Raw genomic sequence first — 20,517 nt, forward strand, 5'->3', positions numbered from 1 at the left:
CATTCTATAGCCACCATCAAGAGACACTCAGTGAATAAACCCCAATCCTTAGGAGTCAGAGGAATTGTTCAAACCCCCAATTTACTGGAATTTTAAATGAACAGACACAAATGTCCCTGATCCAGTCACAAGCATCTTGCTGAACACGGTTCTGCTACTCCCTGTGAAGGGCAGCACCCAACGACAGCAAAAAACTTGGGAATATTTAGCAAACTCTCCAAAACTCTAAAAACTCTGGGTTATAGACAAGCAAACTCCACCTCAGGCTTTTTTTCGAGGTTTCTGTGGCTCAGCCTGGCCATTTCTCCCCAGCCTGCTTTTGCAGGGCTGGATTGCAGAGCTGAGCAGGGAAGGAGCTGAGTTACAAGTTTCTCCTCCAGGCTTTCTTCCTGGCAGAGAGAATTTGCAGCAGCGTTGCTCAGCACGTCAAGTCTGGCACCTGCTTACAATAAATCCCTAATGATGTCCAAGAGCTGAATGACCATTTAATTTCTGGGTTAGGTTTGGATTTCTACATACTGTAAATGCTAGGAGTGTTTCTTTTTTTTTTTTTTTTTTTTTTAAACAATGCTCTGTATTTATCTTGGAGATCCTGGATCACTGGCTGCCCTTCATCTAAGATCTCTCTGTAAATGCAAAACGCTGCTCTTGGCACAGAGAGCCCAAGGGGAGGATTTGCCACCATCACCTGCTAATACCTTGATGTCTGCTGAGATCTTCCAAGCAGGTTTCCTTGCAGGTGGGAGAGGTCAATGAGCTATTTTGGGTCTCAGAAATCCACGGGGTTTGAATCCCAGCAGGCACCACAGGAAGGAAAAAGCCTCATGGAGTGATGCCCAACTGTCCAGGTGGACTGTCACAGAATCCCAAACTGGTTTGGGTCGGAAGGTGACCTTAAAGATCATCCTATCCCAACCCCCCTGCATGGGCAGGGATTCTTCCAACTGGAGTGGGCTGCTGTAAAATCTTGGATGCCATTTTCTCCCTGCTCTCACCTTTGATCCTGGCAAATGTGCTCTGGGTGCCGCAATCCGATCGAGAATCTCTCTCGGAGCAGATGTCCTGCAAGAACTCCACCCACAGCTGCAAACCACAAAGCCCTCCTCAATCTGGTGGTTGGTGACAATGAAGAATGATTTTTCTAATGGGAACTGGCCAGAATTCAACCCACTCCTTAATTATTCCATCTTTTTTTTTTTTTTAAAAGCAAACTATTTATATCCAGCGACTCGCAATAAAGTTCGACTCCTCCAAAAAGCTGCCAAAAGGGGAAATTTCTGGAAGCTCAAGCTAGGGGGACTCGTATCAGAGCAGGCAGACCCCAAACCCAGATGACAGCACCATGAAGCACCATGGGGTGCCCTAGCTCCCTGCTTTGGGTCTCATGAGGCCAGAGGAAGGGGATGGTGCAGAGATGCACCCACAGGCTGCGTGTTTTGAGCAGCCACCACCCAAATCTCCTGCTCAGTTGGTGGCCCAGGACAGCCCAGCATGACCTGAACAACCCCATGGGAATCCATCTACCCTCCCAGTGTGCTTCCTGCTCCACCGAGCCCCTCCTCTGATGCCTCCAAACTCATTAAGCCTTTTTCCTTACAAACGTGAACTGAGAAGAGTAAATTCACACTCGAAAAAAAAAAAAAGAAAAAACCAACCCACATTTCTCCCAAAAGCAAAGCAAATTTTTTGGGGTCCTGACAAAGCAATATTCTCCAGGCCCAACAGTATCTGGAAAAATACACTTACTCAACCTAGCCACCATGACTCCAATAACAATTATAAAATGTCCAATAAAACTTGCATGTAATGTCAATTCAAATCTTGAAAAGCAGAATTAAGAGGTATATCAACATTAAACTTTATTGCTTCCTTTGCAGAGCACAAGTATTGTCAATAAAAGTCATTCTGAATGAAGAAAAGGGCAGTAAATATTAAATAAACAGGTTTTTGTTGAAATGCTATAAAGGCAACAGAGCTGCATTCTACACTGGGTCCCTTTTTTTTTTTTTTTTCCCTTCGCAGACTCCCCTCGTGATAGAAAGAAGTCAGTAACTGCAACCTATCAATAAAGCCCCAATTAAAGGGTGGTTAGATGCATGCATTTACAATATGGCATTATGAGCCTTCATCCTATGTACTTGGTTTTTCCAGATCCCAGTGGCTCCAGCTGAGGTCCCCCAGCACACAAGCAGTCGTGTTGCTCACCCTGTGAGGGTGCTGGGGGTGAGCACCCAACCACATCCCCCCTGTGTCCCCACCTCGGGGCACAGCAAGGATGGAGAAACCCTGGGCTGAGAAGGGGATGGATGAGAGGGGAGTGTTTGGTCAGGCTGGTCAGTGATGGAAGACAAAGCATCACCAGCTCAGGCCATTTTCCTTCTGGCACAGAAGTGAGCAGAGCACGACAGCTCCGACCCGAGACGTGGCAGCCCTGCCAGAGCCTGGAATTTTGCAATGTGTTTTCTGAAGAGCCACTCACCACAGTGTGTTCTGCTCCTTTCTGGGTCTACTTGCCTCTAGAAAGAGCCATCACCATCCTTCCCTACGTTTCCTTACATGCAGAATTATTTCTAGTGGCAATTCCTACTTGCTAATCCCATCCCCACCTGCCTGCTCCTGCAACAAGCAGCCAACAGAGAGGGGATGCTTTGCTTTGGCCACAAGACAAGAGAGCAGGTTTCTTTTTAGAGTTGAGCTGAATATAATCCTCCCAGTGTCACCAAAAACCTCAGGCTCATCACAAACACAACTGGCACCCTATGGCACCCCTGGGACCTCTTTTGAGTCCTGCCCCAGCTGCCTGAGAAGACCCATCCCAACAAAACCAAAGGTGGCACCAAGAGGTGCTGAGCAAGCAGAGGTACAAGCCACGTGTTTGGTGCTACCCAGACCCAGCAGGACATGTTCTGGAAGATGGAGATGGAGCCAGCATCCCTGGGAGGGCACAAATCCCACCCCTTTGATGTCAGCCCTCTGCAATCTGATCAGCATTTCTGTGGTTTCCCAATGGAGTTTATAAGCTGTTCTCCAGTTTAACCAAGACAAGCATTTACAGGAAAGACTACCAGCTACTGAGTAGGAATTTCATGATGCTGAAATGATATTGAACAAACAATATCAAATAAATTATATTGAACAAAAAAAGGCTGCAGCCAGCCAGGGCCATGAACTGTGCTTCTGCAAGTCAGAGGCTAGGGTTTCATGAGCTCTTCCAATCAAAAGATTCAGAGATAAGAGAAATCAGATGTGGTCTAGGAAAGTGTATGTGCAGGAGCTCCTGTCCTCTGGCTTTTGCACAGATTTATTTATTTCATGTATGAAAAAAAAAACCAACAAAATCAACTGGAATGTGAATGCCATTAATTTTTGAAGAAATCCCTTTCACTACAAACCACGGCTCAGAAACTCCGGTGGGTGTCAAAACCAACTCAAACGTTTTCAGAGGTAAGGAGCAGCCCTCGAATGTTAGATATTAAAACAAAACAAAACAAAAAAAACCTTCAAAGAGTGAGAGAGGTCTAGAAAAACTACCTTTTGGAGAACCTGCAAGGGTTCATCCCAGCCAAGGGGATGACCCTTTGCTCTAAGCCCTGGGCTGCGGTTCCTCTGCCACCCATCCGGACGGAAACCAAGCCAGCAGCAAGGGAACCAAAGCCCCAGCAACACACCAAGCACAGCCCCACCAGCACAAACCACCCGAGAGCCAACAGTTCCCAGCTCTGAATCATCTTGATTCACTTCAGCCTGAACTCCTGACCTGCAGATTGAGTCAGTTCCTCTGGATGCTGCTCCTGCTCGGAGAAGATGGGCTCCAGTGAACCCATCCCCCTTGGTGCTGCTCCCACTCTCAGCACGTGTGTCCATGACCTCGTTGCAGGCTCCAGAGGTGGAGTTTAGGAGTGTGTAGCCACAGTCTCACCCACCCAGCTCCCAGCTCACCCTTCATCCCCCAGCCCCAGGGCACGGGAAAGGTTGGACACCCTTCCACACCCTTCCAACATCCCCCGCTCCGTCCTGGGGGAAAACGTGACCCTTGGGAAACAAACCCAGGAGCATCTCACCTGGAAAAGGATCTGCAAGAGGCCATGCAGGATGCACATCCGCCGTCCCAGGAAGAGAAAGAAGGGCACCACCAGCTCGATGAAGTGGTTGACCAGAGTCTCAAACCGATGGAACCACCAGGGTGAGCGATGCATGAAGTAGGCGATGGGGTTGGGCACTGGCTGGGTCTGAAAGATGGGAATGAAAAAATGAATCAGTCCCTCCAAGGCTCATCATCAGGGGGAGCTCTGGAGCTCTTGGCCTTTTTTCTTATTTCTCTCCCCAGGTTTGCTCACAGGAGAACTGTCCTTTGCCTCTGGGCACTCACTTCTTTTTAGATTATTACCTCTATTTTTTTTAATGCAAACCTAAGCCATTTTTAAGCATCTTTAAAAAAAAACAACAACAAAACAAAAAGAGTTTTAATTTCCTCTTTTTTTTTTTTTCATCATAACCAAGCCCCATTAATCTGAAATTAAACCCAGTGTTATTTAACACCCAAATGTTCCACGTAGCTCAGCACCGACGGACATTAAACTCTGCATGAGTGCTGAGGCTCATCAGAGCAACTAAGCAGATACAGGAATGGAGAAAAAGATTTTCTCAGGGTCACACAGCAGGTCAAACAGAGCCAGGAATGGAAACCAGATTTCCAAACCTAGGAGATATTCTTTCAAAATGTTTAAATTTGAAATAAATGTGGTGGTAGAGTTGCTTTCCAAAATGGTTATTTGGGAAAGGAAAGAGTAATTCCTCTAAACATGCTATATTGGTTTAAGGTATTTACATACTGGCCTTGTGACAATGTTGTTCTTCTATCAGCCTGAAATTTTTTTGACACTGGGAGATCTTCCATCCAGCACAACAAAGCTACACGTTTTACAAAGAAAACAAACCCAACTCCAACCAATAGCTCCCCCCCTTCGAGATGCTGCAATTTTAGCAAAAGAGAAAGAAACCAACAATTTATCTTAGCACATCTGACAAGCTCAAATGCATTAATATCTTTTTTAATGCGTGACAAAAAAAAAAAAAAAAAAGTGAGAATGAAGACACAAATTTTAATTGACGGCGACACGAAACATCTTTGAATTATTTGTAGCTAAATCAAAACTCCAAACAAACAGGGAAAACACTGTACTAAGCGTGGCAACCGAGCGAGCTTCCACTGCCAAATCCCACAACTATTGTAATTCCTTATTAGCAAAGCTGGGATTAATAAAGTTGTTGCTTTCTACGGGTTTCAGGCTGCTGGAACCCCTTGGGACAGGCGACCGCATCCTTCCTTCCGCGGACACCGGGGCCGGATGGAGCGGTGTCGGGGTCAAGGAGCTCTGCCAAGGCCACTCCAGCATGAGAGCAGGAGGTCAGGGCTCCCCCCGTGCCCCAGGTGCCACCCAAGGTCCTTCCCCTCCACATGAGACCTGTTTTGAGTTAATCTGCTCGTTGGGCTGCTCTTGAGCATTCCCAGAACATCAGGGAGGCTCACAAAGAGATCTGTGAGCTCCCACGTTGCTGAGAAATGCTTTTAGCCTTCCAAAAAGGCAGGTTGCTTTCTTAACATCTACTGATTTTGAGTTGTTTGAAGTGCATTAACCAAAACTGACCCAGTGGAGGTCTCAGCTCTACAGGTTGCAGCTCAGAGCTGTGGCTGGATCTGCTCCCTTGGAGGCAGGCAGCAGGTATGGCCAGGGACCACAGAGCACGGGCAGCTCTGCACCTTTCATTACATCCCTGCAATTAAATCTGACAACATGATGGTGCTGAAGCAATGATACACCTGCCTGTGGCCTCACAGGGCTGGGATGACACTTGTATTTGAGAGCAAAGACAACCCTTAGCTCCCAAAGGTTCCATCCCCTTCCCCTCCACAACTGGCTGGCCCTGATGCTCTCATCAAAGCCACCCATGGCCAGCAAATCCTTATGGTTGCTTTGGGCTGGGACTCAAAATACCCTCTCTCAAATCCTCTGTGCCTTAGGCAAGAAAGATAAAATTCCTGCCTCTTGTCTCTCCACAGTGGGACAAGAAACAGAAGGAAGTTCTCAGCTGGGGCTCTGCTGTGTTGGGGCTCATGTGGGAACAGCCCAGGCTGGGTCTGCTGAGGTTCAGGCTTTATTACAGCAGCCTTGTTCTGATCCTAAAGAAGGAAAAGAAGGGGAAAAAACCCAAACACAGAAATCTGGCGTGGGTTAATAATTCACTGCCAGGGGCTATAGCATTGCCATCCTTCACCTTATCAGTGCTGACACCATGGCAGAGTTGGGGAGGGGGTGGTGATGCCAGGAGAGCAGTGAGATCACTCCCTGCAAGCAAGACCCCAGAGTCCAAACCAGCAGCAGCCACCCCACAAATGACACAAGGTTCCTCAGCATTTGTTCTGGCAGATGGGAAGAAGTGTCCTTGATCAGAGCAGTGATGGAGCCCATGGGGACACTGCCAGCAAGGGACCTTTGTTCCCTTCTGCTGCAGCCACTTCTCCGGGGTGTAAACCTTGAGTAGGTGAAACGTAGTGATGGGGAAATGATTCCCATGCACCAGAAATTTGCTTTAAAGGCTGCTGGGGGAGGAAAATGAGTGTGATTGTGTGTGTGTGTGTGTTCCTCCCAATGCCTTCCAGATGCTGAGAGCAGGGGTGCAGGGAGAAAGCCCCATGTGCTGGGGAAGGGGTGCTGAGACCCAAGCCCCAGAGCAGGGTGTGAACCCCTGGGGTGCTGAGCACAGGCACCTGAGATGCTGGAAGGTTTTCTGGACTCATTTTCCACCTAAGCCAATGGCTGTCTGGGGGTACTGGGGGTACCCAATACCCTGTCTTGGGGCTGTCAGCACCCAGTTGGGGCTGGGAGAGGGTACCTGGGGAGTATGGATGGGGCTGGAGAGGAAAGGTTCCCGATGGGGCATTCCCAGGGTCATCACATCCTACAGGAACCCTAACCCTACAGGAACATCGTGGTGATGGGGTGAGAGCCTGGGAGGAGGGACAAGCACTCCAGGATTACTGTTTGGAGCTTTCCACCTTGCTTTGTAAGGAGAAGCTTCCTTGGAAGCAGCCAGGAGTTCCCCCACGTTAAAAACTGGGAACTCCTTGACACAGCCAGCCAGAAAAACACAGCTCCAAGTCAGATGCAACTAAAGAAAGGAGCCCAAGGCAGATGGAGGGTGGGAGGAACAGAGCAGAGCCCTTGTCTCCAACAAGCCCTTGCCTGTGGATGCCCCTTCTCAAGCAGAAAATGTTCTAAAATTAAAAAAAACAACAAAACAACAAAAAACCACGACTTCTTGTGTCAGCACAAGGTGCAATATACCAAACCTCCTGCCTCCCCCTCAACACCTCCAAGCAGGCTGAGAAAAACTGTGCTGCAAACGCCTTTGGAAAGCAGGATTGGGGGGAAATGAATTCCAACATTCCCGGGGCAGATTTGTGACGTGTGACACGCGGCAGGGGCCACAGAGGAATTCTGGGTCTCCAGCTCAGGCCTGTTCTCTGCCCCTTGTATCCACCAGGTTTTTATGAGGGCTGGTAACAGATTCTAAAAATACACACAATAAATTTTTTTTTTTTTTTTTTTTCCTCCCTAAGGGGTCTATGGTTTAATTATGTTCTTAGTGAGAACCATTAAAGTGCTAAGTACCTGAAGACTCCTAATTTACTAAACTACACGCTCCTAAAAGGCAACAGAAGGCTATTATACACCCGGGGAAAGGCTCTTCTCAGGGACTGTAAATGCACGTGGCCTCTCCTCTTGGAATGGCACAGCAGAAACTCCCAGCCAGTGTTTAATCCCAGTGGTAGATGCCCCAGCTCAGCCCAAGGAAATCACCAGGCTCTCCCTCCCTCCCTCCACGTGTGCAGGAAAACAAGTCCCACATTGTCCTCCAACACCCCACTGCTCAGGCAGGGCTTGGGGATGTTAATTCTTGCTGCCCTGGTGCCACAAGTCCCATGCAAGGAGGCTCAGGGAGACCTTGTCTTCCCCACATCACAAGTGAGGAGCCCAGAGATCCATCAAGGAAGCTTCATCCTCTGCAACGAGGAGGTTCATAGAATCCTAGAACTGGCTGGGTTGGAAGGGATCTCAGAGCTCATCAAGTCCAGCCCTTGCTCCACTCCCCCCGTGGTTCCCAGCCCATGGCACTGAGTGCCACATCCAGGCTCTTTTGAAATATCTCCAGGGATGGAGAATCCACCCCTTCCCTGGGCAGCCCATTCCAATGGCTGATCACCCTCTCAGTAAAGAAATTCTTTCTAATGTCCAACCTAAACCTCCCCTGGCACAACTTGAGACCTCTTGTGCCCTCTTGTCTTGCTGAGAGTTGCCTGGGAAAAGAGCCCAACCCCCCCCTGGCTCCAACCTCCTTTCAGGGAGTTGGAGAGAGTGATGAGGTCTCCCCTGAGCCTCCTCTTCTCCAGCCTCAACACCCCCAGCTCCCTCAGCCCTTCCTCACAGGAATTCTGCTGGATCCCTTCCCAGCCTCCTTGCTCTTCTCTGGACCTGCTCCAGCACCTCAATCTCCTTCCTGAGCTGAGGGGCCCAGAACTGGACCCAGGACTCAAGCTGTGGCCTCCCCAGGGCTGAGCACAGGGGCAGAATCCCTTCCCTGGACCTGCTGGCCACGCTCTTCCTGAGCCAGCCCAGGATGCCATTGGCCTTCTTGGCCACCTGGGCACACTGCTGGCTCCTCTTCAGCTTCCATCAGGAGGGTTTTGCCCTCCTTCACTCCATGGTGAGCTGGAGCTGGAAGTTTAGGAGTTGGAACCACTTGCTCCTCCAAGCACCAAAACATTCCATACCCACCAGGTGGCTTTCCAAAGCCAGGAGATGGTTGGGAATGAATTGGTTTCAAAAAGGTGAAGAAAAAAAAAAAAAAAAGCACCATTCTACATGTTTCTATAAGGCAGATGCAGATTATCTGTTGGTTCAGATAACCCAAAGCACACTTTGAATTAATATTAAAAGACTGAGGACAGATTTCCAAAATGTCACTCAGGGTGCATGGCACAGGAACCTGTATGGAATACAAGCAGTATTCCATAATTATTCCATAATATTAATAAATACTCCATAAATATGCTCCAGACACCATCATTTCTTTCCCCACTGAAAAGCACCTCCTCAACCAAAACATTCAACTCTCAGGGCACCTAATGGCAGAAAAATAGCACAAACCAGAAGGATATTGGAAGAATAGCAAATAATAATAAATGATGGGAGGAACTAATTAGTGGGTCAGAAGAAATAGGATTACCATGGTGCACCAGACACCTCAGTAACAACCTGTGGGCACTGGAGGCTCCACCAGGCAGAAGTGAAAGAAGCTTTTGGCACAAGCAGAAAGAGGTGAAGACCAGAACACCCTAGAAAACCAGGCTGTCAGGTATTACTGAATGATCTCCTGACCATTTGTGGAAGGTCCAGATGATCTGTGAAGCAGTTTTCTAGCTTCCCAAGGCACTGAGGCAGGAACTCATCTTCAAAGAAAAGCTTTCGGTTCTCTTGTACTTTGAACCAAAAAACTAAAAAGGGATTCTCCATCACAGAGCATAATTTGATCAGTGTGATCCAACAGGCTGCTTGGCTGCCAGTCTCTTCTGCTTCAGATCTTGACCCTTCCTCCTTATGCATCTGCAGATCAAAGCTCCACTTTCCCAAACCCCAGCAGAAACTGCTTCCCAGCCCCGGGCGGGAGAGCCAGAGGCAGAAAAGGAGATAAACTGGGTCACTCACAGCTGCTGGGAAGTGTGGGAAGATGCATGGCTTGGCTGTCTCGTGCAGCCCAGCAACCCAACTCTTCTTCAGCCCAGGAGGAGATGCCTGAGAGCTGCTGCTGCTTCCCCTCTGGTGGAGGAGCCTTTGGGGTAGGCACTCTCCATCTGCAGCATCCTTGTCTGATGAACAACACAGTGATTCTGCACCAAGATCCACACCTAGAAAAGGGTTTCAAAAAGAAACTGAGCAGCAAACTGCTCAGCCTCTTGTGTAAGTCCCAGCAGACCCTGGTGCTGGGTGTATTTTACACGTGTGCCAGGCTCCCCGTGCATCCTACCACCACCCGTGCACACCCAACAGCCAACCAGGTAAAGATAAGCTCTTGGAGACTCTTCCTGATTATTAACAGGACTCCAGCTAAAATAAAATCACAAGAAAAAATTAAAAAGCTGTATCAAACCACACAGAGACCTAACGTCCAGGTGGGTCATGGGGGTCAGCTCTTCATTAAGGCGATACCAAAATCATGAAGTCTTGAGAGAGGCAGTGAAAAGCAATGTTACCTACATCTTCTGCTTGGGCAGAGCTTCCCTTCTCCAGTCAATGGTAATATTCAGTTCATAGAAAAACATACTGGAATCTGCCTGCTTTAAGACAGCAACCCAAGCCAAGGAGATGTGTGTTTGACTCGGTGCCAGCACGACCATAAAATGTTGGCAATTTAGTAGAGACGTAGTGCCGCGCCACTCTCCCAAAGGACCTAAATAAACTTCAGATGTAGAACATATATTTTGCCTTTTTTGATATATATAAATCTGCTGCTTCATTTTTAACTCCTTTCCCTGGCCCGTCTCTCCATCCAAAGGATTTTCAAAGCTGAAACAGGTCCCTGCTTCTCCCGCCCGAGCGAAGCCTCAGCTCTGAAAAGTTAAAAGCATGAAAAATCAGAGCAATGATTCACGTCTGGGCGTTGGGTTTCTTGGGGAATGATGGCTGCACATGCAGCTACAGATGCTGGAGGGGAAAGGGTCTTGGGAGAAAACTCTGCTGGGCAATTTCATGCCTCGGTGTTTTAAAATATCCTAAGGAATTATTATTATTTTACTTGTTGTTTGGGTTTTTTTTTTTTGGTTGGTTTTTTTTGTTGGGTTTTTTGGGAGGAATTTTTGTTTGTTTTTTTTTTTTCCTGTTCACAAACTTGCAAAGTCACCAGCGTAGGTGAAACCTTCCTGCCACATCCCTGACATCCAAGCTCTGCTCAGGGTGAGTCAACCCCTGATGCACACCAGCACCAGCCAGGATGTCCTTTCCCTCGGGGTACCCTGAGATGATGGATTTTTGAATTCCTCCAACAAGTTGGGCGGGGGCAGAAGGATCTACAGAGGTTCTGTTTGCTTTTCCAGACTGCACCGTGCCTCCTGGGCAGAGCTATCCTTCCCCAATAATAAAGACCACATTTCCAGGGCCCACAGAATACCTGTTTATTGACTCTGCTCCTCCATAGCGTGCCTGCGAGCCCCTCAATGTGTGTGGAGTTCATTGTGGATGCATTACAAATTCACCTATTTATTCTGTACATTCTTGGAGGAGTCCAGAGCTAAAATTACACAAGGAACCACTGAACTGCTCAGGCTATTTATTTGTTCAAAATCCCTTAAAAAATAATTAGGGAGGCCTGGAACAGACAGCACGGCTCTGGTGGGGGCCAAAAGAAGCTGGTGCAACCAACTGTGGGGCATTGATGCCTTTGGGGAGAAGGTTTGTTTGTGAAGAGGACCAGAGATGAGTCACGTTTGGGTTAGGGAGTGGAGAAGGGTGGAAGGTACATCTGTAAAAAACATGAACTAAAAGCAGTTTGTCCTTACCAAGAAGGTCCCATCCCAAAGGCAGCAATCCTTCTCCAGCCATCACCGTGGCTTGACAGCCACTGGTGTTTCCCTGGGGCATCTCCTGCTCCCAAGATTTCCTGACAAAGAAACACCTTTCCCAGCAGATCTCAAGGCAGGTCACTCACCAATATTTTAAATTGCCATTTAAAAGCATATTGCAAATGTGATCCTTTAATTGGCCCCTGTTATGGCTCCTGATTAGAGAAGACAAGTTTTTCCACACGAGGTAAGCCCTTACGAAAGCACTGCAAATGTTTCAAAACAACCCAGTCCTGATATATTTAATATATATTTCTCTATATATAAATAATTTCACGAAAAGGGACGTACTGAGTGGAAACTCCATTTAAAATGTGATCCCAGATGGTGGCAAAGCTCTAAAATTGCAAGGCAACATGTAAAGAAAGATTAACGACCTCAAACAGGCACAAATTTATGAGGTGAAAGCCCCTGTAATCCTAGAGAAAAATGATACCAAACGTTAGACTAGACAGCTAGAAAATACCTCTGCTTAGTTCATGTGGCCTCTGCCATTTTACATTTTCTTTTAATACACATTATTTGGGGTTCATTGAGTCTGTTCTCCTGCAGGCCAGAGCTATGGCTTTGGTACATGAGGATGCTGATGGGTTCAGCAGCTCCCACAGGGTTCCCCCTTATCAGGAACTGGAAAATCAGCCAACAGGCCCCAGCTCCACTGTCCCATGGTCTGTGTCCTGCCAAATCCCAGGAATAAGCAGCTGAAAGGAGAGCAGACAGAGCCAGGACAACACAAGCATTGATCATTTTAAGACACAAAGCTCCACCAGCAAGTGGACTGAGATAACAGTGCTTGACATTTCCAGCACTAAAGCTCAGGCAGGTTCTTATTCAAAGTGCTTTGAAGGGAAGGATGTCAACATTTTGCCCCAGATTTCATGGGGCACCCCAGGAACCAGCATCACCCATGCTCTTGAATCAAGGTGGGACCACCCAATGCCCACTTTCCATCTACACCAAAGAGCCTCTCAACACAGCAAGTCCCTTCTCCCCCCCTGGGGACACGATTTGAAGGACAAACCCAAGGCTTTAGAGAGAGGGTGGAAGAACATCTTTACCAACATCTTTCCAACTGCTCTGCCTGCTCAGGCAGACCCTGGACTTCAACCTATTACTCAAGATACTAAAATTGGACCATGGCTGTTCTCCCAAAGGCTCTCATTACTTCATTTTTTTTTTTTTTTTTTTTTTTTTTTTTCCCTTTTTAAAAGCCCACTGCTAAAACCAGGACTACATCTCCTTCAGAGGGTTATTTTTTAAATTTTTTTTTTTATTTTTTCTCTGCTGAGGACTCATAAATATGATGTTCAGCACCAGGCCAAGGAACACATGGGCAAAACCCAGGGGTGGTGAATGCCAGCAAAGCCCCCGGCTCGTGCTGGGGTTTGGATTAGGGAATTTTCGTGGCCTGGATGTTTGCAGTTGGGTTAGGGTTGTGTCTTTTTTTTTTTTTTTTTCACAACTTGAGACAAACAGGGAGATCTTTCATAAACCTCAGTCACAAAGGGCAAATTGTGCCACGAGGAACTGCCTACCTGGATGGTCATTTGAAGCCTCCCAACTGGAACGCCACCGTGCTCCGTGCCAAATCCAGCACCAGAGGCAGAAGGGGGAAACTTGGTGTCACGGGCTGCCTGGTTTAACTCTCCAGCTGCCCAAGAGACAGAGCATGCCCCAAATCATAGAATCTTTCAAGCTGGAAAAGACCCTCGGGATCATTGAGTCCAAGTGTCATCCCTACTCTACAAAGTTCTCCCCTACACCATGTCCCCCAACACCACATCTAAGAGACCCTTAAACACATCCAGGGATGGGGACTCAGCCATCTCTCTGGGCAGCCCATTCCAGTGTCCCACCACTTTTTCTGTGAAAAGGTTTTTCCTAATGTCCCCTCTAAACCATATTCTCTTCTGGTCCATGTTACACCCAACATTGGGTTTGAATGTTCGTCTTGTCTCTATGTTAGTAACAATTTAGTAAGTTTTATTTCTTTAAAGCTTTGGAGGATTTTTTCCCCTCCACAAACTGTTTCTGAAATATGGTTAAGAGTGTTTAGGAGGCAGCATTTTTTCTTTAGATCAGACATTGATTGGGAAATCTGCCCGAAGCGTGGCCATTTCTGGGCTTTGTTGAGGAGACTTTGAGCCAAACCAGAAAAAGAAGAATAATGTAAAATGAAACTTTCATATTAAGATGAAACAAAAGAGTGACCCCAGTGCTGAGATGTTACTGAAAGGCTGTAACACACAAAAGAGTGACCCCAATGCTGGTCAGTGCTCATCCATCCTCTGGATGGTTTATGAAGAGCTGCCTCGTGCTCCCCTAAAACTGTTGACTGGAATTTAAAATGTTCTTCCAGAATACCAAAAACCCTGAGCCATGGGAGAGGTGTTCCTGCAGCCCACACCTCTTTGCTTTAGCCACTGAAATTGAGGTTTCTAGCATGTTCTCATCTTGTTTCATGTATCCTCTCAGCCCATTTTTCAGCAGCACCTCCTGACAACTGCCAAATACATTTTCCCATTTATTGCCAGATCTTGCATGGTTATTATGAAGATATAATTTTAAAAATCCCAAATGGCTATGCCAATTCAGTCCACATTGGATATACAGATAACATAACACCTGCTAAACCTTATTCCCATTCTAGAAACTCCATGGGTACAGGCACCAAGGTAACTCTGCCCATTTCACTCCACACTATTTTACAAATTTAGCTATTTCTCTACAGCTGATGTAGTACAGCTCTGTGGATAAGCTGTGAGCTGGTAATAACATTTCTCTGTGATTTTTGGTCAAAAAGGCCTTTTAAATGGGCACAGAAATTACTCATCCCTTCCACTGGATACTTAAAGATGCTCAGGCTGAGGTTGCTTTACATCTGCTTGAGGCATCAGCTCTGCAGGACATGCTGAGGCTGATTCAGAACTCAGATGAACAGGAGATTCAGGCCTAAGAACACTTATAGAGCAAAGGGGGATAAAAAGAAACCTTTTGTTTCCTAAGACAAAAAAAAAAAGACAGAAAAAATCTGCCAAAGCACAAGAGCCTGGAAAGCAGCGTCACCTCCTGTGTTAGAAAACAAGACAGCAAAAAAAAACCCAAACCAGGTAGCTGGTCCCAAAGATGAAGCCAAAAGCTTAGCAGAGCTTTTGTTTTAAGCTTTTTCCCCAGTACCAAAGGATGCAGGCTGCAAGGATTTAGGACATATAAACCAACTCCCTAGAAAACTCCTTGCTATGAGGAGCCAAGGCACAAAGGATGGATCCAGCAGCAAGTTCTGCTCCCTCTCACCAAGGAACTGCATGTCCACAGCCTTTAAACAGGCACTGCATCTTCCCAGGAAAATCCAAAGGGCTCAAAACAGTGACTTCTTATAAAGACATGACAATTTGCTGGGAATATACACAGAGACACAGAAAAATATTAAATAGTGCCAGGAAACAGGCTGGGGAATCTTTGGACACCTGGATGAAAAGGCGGGCTTGTTCTAAATGGCCTCATCCTGCTCAAGGCCTTCCTTGGGTAAAAGTAATAATAACTTATATTTTTAGGGACAATTTAGGAATGGATTTACAAGTATAGTCTTCGTAACTTTGGTGGTTTACCTTCTGGCACAAAAACCTGGTGGATTTTAAGCAGCATGAGCTGGAGTAGTTTGTTAACCAAGAGGAACTTCAGGTCACCTTCAGGGTTGGGTGAGGTCTCTCCTACCAGCACCAACCAACATCTGAATGGTGAGATGCCTCCAGGTCCATCAAGTATTGCACTTGTGTAATTGCCTTGCCTGTTTTTTAAGTGCTGCTTGTTTCTGTGCTTGTCTTAAAAAAAAAAAATTAAATAAATTCTGGAGGCAGAGAAATTCCACCCAATAAATGTGTCGCTCCACCATCCCCATGGACATAATAATGCCCTCACGCTTGTGCTGACTTGGAGAGCTCACAAATCATCGTTATAAATAAACCTGACGACCTGAGCCAAACATCTCATTTTAAATAAAGCCTTTTACCTCCTTTCCTAACACCCAACCACCACCCTGGAGCACAGCACCCAAACCGACACCGCGGAGCAGAAGCACAGCACCCAAGCAACCTAGGGATGGCAGCCTCCATCCTCCTCCTGCCTCCCTGCCACCACTGCCCTGTCCCTCGTGCCTCGGCGGGGCTCCCGTGGCCGTGTTTACCCGGGGATGGGTTTTTGGGGTTGGATTTCTTGCATATTCCCACCCTGCTGGCACCAGCCCCTCACCCCCGGGAGCGGCACGCGCCCGCCCCAAACACTGCGCCCATTGACGGGGCGGCAAAAGGGGGGGGGGGGGACGTGGGGTGGGGTGGGGTGTTTGTCTGCTGAAGTTTAGGTTCTTGCTGGGTATTTAATATTCCCCGTCATGCAGTCCCTGTTTCTCCTTGAGCCTGCCTGTCAGTTAAGCCCGGGGATGTTTATTTTAACGGCCACTTGTGGTCAAGGCTGGTGCCAGTTGCGCGGCATCGGTTACGCAGATTTAACACTGGGGACTCGGCTCCCAGAGCACGGAAGGCAGCCAGGGCTGCCCAGCCTAATGTGAAACAACTGAAGTCTTCCAGCAGTCCCAGCTCCACTTTTAACCCTTGCCAGGCAGGAGCTGGGCTGCCTCCAGCAGCCTCACCAGCAGCTGGAGATGTTGTCCCCGCCGTGTCCAGCCTCCCGTGCTTCCCAACCCATCCTGGCAGCAAAGAAGCCTTATTGTGGTGATGAGTCTGGAAGCTCCAAGGAAAATCAAAAAAATGTATTCAGTTGCTTAACAAAGCAGGGTTTTTTGGGGGGGAGTGGAGGATTTTTAGGAGGAAATTTCTTTAGAAAGGAATTCTTTACAGAGAGGGTGATCAGGCATTGGGATGGGCTGTCCAGGGAGGGGGTGGATTCTCCATCCCTGGAGGTTTTAAAAGGAGACTGATGTGGCACTGAGTGCCACGGGCTGGGAACCACAGGGGGAGTGGATCAAGAGTTGGATTTGATATCTCAGAGCTCCTTTCCAACCTTGCTGATCCTGTGATTCAAAGATTTTTACTGCTCTTATGGATTCAGCATTACCCCAAGGGCACTGCCAGCTTCTGCTGGGAGCGACGCCCCTGGAAGCTCCAAACCTTTTCCCAGTGATGCCCCAGCCACCAGCACAGCTATGACCCAGTGACACAAAGCCAAGCCACCCCAGCTCACTCCCTCCTCCCTACAATAAGAGCCTGGTCCTCCCCCCTCCACCTCCAAACCTCGTGCATCGCAGCGCGCGCCTCCGCCGCTACGCGAGGATGCGAAAATGTTAAATAAACTGTGGCCTGCAGCAAAACTATGCATCATTTTTGATTGTCTGGCCAGCCTCCAAGATGCTAATCAGCCCCAGATTAAGTCATCAACCAAACTGATGAGCAATCACATTTTGTCAGTACAGCTGGACATCATTACTTGGGAGCAGATCTTTCGCCGGAGAGGGCCGGCAGCTTTTTGCCATTGATCAAACTGGAAGAGAAGAAAGTGGGAGGACAACCCGGGACCTCTCCTGAGCTGCTGCACTCTCTATATCATCATCTCCATCTACATCAACAGCTCCAGCTCTCCACCCTACGTGTGCTCCCCAAAATTGCCTCTTATCACCCCTACTGCCCTTCATGAAGTCACTGCCACCGTGCTGGTCCTGAGCCCTTGGCAAACGAGGGCTCCAGGACTCAACTTAAACACATGGATAAGTGTCCTGCTGAATGACTCCACGTCTCCAAAGGCTGAGATGTTTTCCATGGAGAAACAGTCTGTGGAAGTGCTTCAACTTGGCAGTCACAGATACTACTAATCTCTTTGTGGGACAGTAATTAAGAGAAACCTGCTAATGGTGGACATTTATTTTATTTGCCCTGCTCAAATCCCACGTTGGTTTATCAAGAATTTGCTAAAGGGAACAGATTCTAGGCTTGTGCACAACGTAACCCTGCTGGCTCTAACCAAGACCAAAGCTTTCCTCCAAGGGTTAAAACCTGCCCAGTAAATAATTTCAACCTGGAGGAAAACCATCTTTATCAGCTTCTCGAAGCAGATACAAAATTATATTTATATATGAGCACATCAATCAAAGGAAAGCACTACCAAAAAGACCAGCTACACCCTCTCCCCCCACAAACCCTCCTCCTGCCTTTCACATGTGCTTCTACTTAAATAAGAGATAAAGTTCTTTTACAGCCCAACAAATTTATCCCATTTTGCCATTAATCTTGTAAGTAAAATTGCTTCAATGTCAGCATCCCAAGTTTCTACAACAACCTGAGAATTACCTAAATAAGAGAAAAATATCCCTGTGCATCTCCAGCTTGTTGCTATCACACATGAGCAGGGCTTGGACCAGGTGATGTCCAAGCTCTAGTCCAACCTCTGCTCCACGGCAAGCAGCCAGGTCCTGTTCAATAATCTCAAAAAACTCATTTTCTGCCCAGCCTGGCTCCTCCTTTTCCTCCAGCCTCCTCTGAGGCACACCCTTGGTCACAGAAACAGGCAAATCCTGCATCCAGGGGAGGTCTGGCTCCATCAGGAGCACCAAGATGATGGGTGGCCTGGATGCTCCCATTGGCAAAGGCAACCAGAGCCCATGTGGATGCACAGGGAGGGGGAACAATGCCATTAAATCACAGCAAAGCCTGGGTTCAACCTTGCAGGACAACTGCTCATACCTCTAAAAACAAAAAAAAAAAAAGAAAGAAAAAGAAGAAAGTATCCATTTCAGAGCAGGTGAGCAAGGGGATGGAGATGAAACAAGAACACCAGGCGTTTGATTAAAAAAAAAACACAAAAAAACACCAAAAACGCTGGGAATAGGAAGGCCAAGCTGCATTGTGGTAAAACTCAGGACTAATTTCAAGTCTTGTTCCTCAGTGCAAAAGCTGGAAAGATGCCCAAGAGCATGGAGGAGAGCAAAAAATAATAACCAGGCTGATTGTATATTTCTCCTAGAAATTCCATGTCAGAGCACACACCTCGCCACTCGCAGGCTCCAGTTTCAATAAATCAACACAGAGTGCAGGGTAACAGTAGCACAAGTCTTTCTCTCTTGCCATAATACACCCAGGTAAAAATCACCACCAAGCCAGGAACAAAATGCCCATTCTTTCTGGGGCTTGGCAAAGGGACAAATTACTTTCTGCACCTCTCTGTGTTGAAGGGCTCGTTATTAAATACAGCCTAAGCTGCCTTTCCAGCTGCACTTAAATCAAGGACAAAATCAAGCAAACCCGACTGTCCACAAGAAATTCGGAGAGCAAAAGAGCAGTGGTGGGATCAGGCCACCCCCACGCATGTCTCTGCCTACCCAAGTATTTAAATAATTTGGAAAATTACCATTTGCAAAGCCCTGCAGCTCCGTTACACACAGCCCCTGCCCTCTGCCATGTGCCACCCTTTTTGCCAATAATTTATGGATGATTCCAACTGTCTCAGCCCGGTTTTTCAGCATCTGACTGCCAAGAAAGAGCAAACAAGAAGGTGAGAGTGAGCTCAGAGCTGTCTCATTTGCTCATCCCAAGCATGTTTGCACAAAACCCTTGGGATTTTTGTTTGGACAGCAGTTTGTCCACGTCTGGGACCTGGTTCTGCTGAATGCCTTGGAAATACTGAGGAAGTGAGGGATCAGAGCAGAAAGCCTAATAAAGACACAGCATAAGTTATAGGAGGAAAGGAGGACAGAAAAAAAAGTGATGTGGCTAAAATTCAGTATTAAAATAAAAGCTGCATTAAATCAAAGCTATCTTAAGTCATCCAGGACAGAAGAGAGGTCTCTCTGTCCCGTGGTGTCCCCCTGCAACCCCACCTGTAATGACATTTTCTGCCACTTCTGCCACAAATCTCCTTTTATTACAAATCACTTGTATTTCTTTTATAATCCCTTTCCTTTGCAAGACAAATCTTGGTTCCTGGATGGCACCAGAAGCTGGAAGGGAATGGAGGCAGTGCCCAAACTCCTGCCAGCTGCCAGGAGGGAAGAGCTGGGGTTTGTAGTTGATCTTTTCTTTTCTAACTCAGTGCCAAGCAAGGGATAACTGGTGGGAGCAGAAAAAATGTCTAGAGAGACTTTTAAAACATTGTATTTCTTTTTTTTCTCTCCTGAAACCTGAATTTTCACTAAGTCTCTATGCACGTGGGCTTTTGGAAAGAACAACAACAACAACAACAATCTTTATCTAGAGAAATGTGGTTTATTACAATCCCAACCAGAATGTGCAAGTGGCCAGGGGGTTCAGTCCTCTGAACTACCTTTGGGAACCTCTCCCAGATGCCAGGTCCCCAGGCAGTGACCCTGGGTGCTACAGACACCCAGCAGGGCAAAGCAAAGACCTCAGGATCAGACTCTACCACAAAAAGAGCAAATAAACAGAGCCACAGGCTCATCCTTTTGGGGGCAACAGACAGCAACATGCCATCCATGGGGAATTTGGATCCTCCAGTGCATTCTTCAGAATTTCTGCACAGAGGCAAACTTTACCCGAATAACCCCTCAACTATTTGTTGTTATTAAATTACATCTTTAGCTTGCCACATAAAACACCTTTGAGACTTTGTGCCTTCCATAAAATATTTAAAAAGTAAGCTCCTCGCCCACACAAGCAGCTCAGTGCACTACAAGTATGCACCAACCCCAAAAGAAAAGAGTTGCTCCTGGTGATTAACACATTTCCAAGTCAGTGAGCTAATTAAAATTCAATTGACAAATAAGAAAGGAAATAAGAAATCTTTAGCACTACTTGCCATTGAAACAGCTCCAGTTCACCATAGCCAGTGATTTCCTCCTATATTTAGGGGAAAAAATAGTTGTGGACTGCTAACCACTG

The 20,517-nt window shown here is 47.1% G+C and overlaps 1 protein-coding gene across 1 annotated transcript in view; it reads right to left on the reverse strand.

Moving 5' to 3' along the window:
- Nucleotides 1-20,517, reverse strand: part of LMF1 (lipase maturation factor 1) — a 192,373-nt gene that overhangs the window by 62,293 nt on the left and 109,563 nt on the right. Inside the window, exon 6 of the mRNA XM_071760568.1 lies at nucleotides 4,062-4,229. Coding sequence (XP_071616669.1) covers nucleotides 4,062-4,229 — 168 coding nt within the window. The remainder of the gene's footprint in view (nucleotides 1-4,061; nucleotides 4,230-20,517) is intronic.

Source organism: Heliangelus exortis, chromosome 17 (assembly GCF_036169615.1).
Source record: "Heliangelus exortis chromosome 17, bHelExo1.hap1, whole genome shotgun sequence".
NCBI classification, from domain to species: Eukaryota; Metazoa; Chordata; class Aves; order Apodiformes; family Trochilidae; genus Heliangelus; species Heliangelus exortis.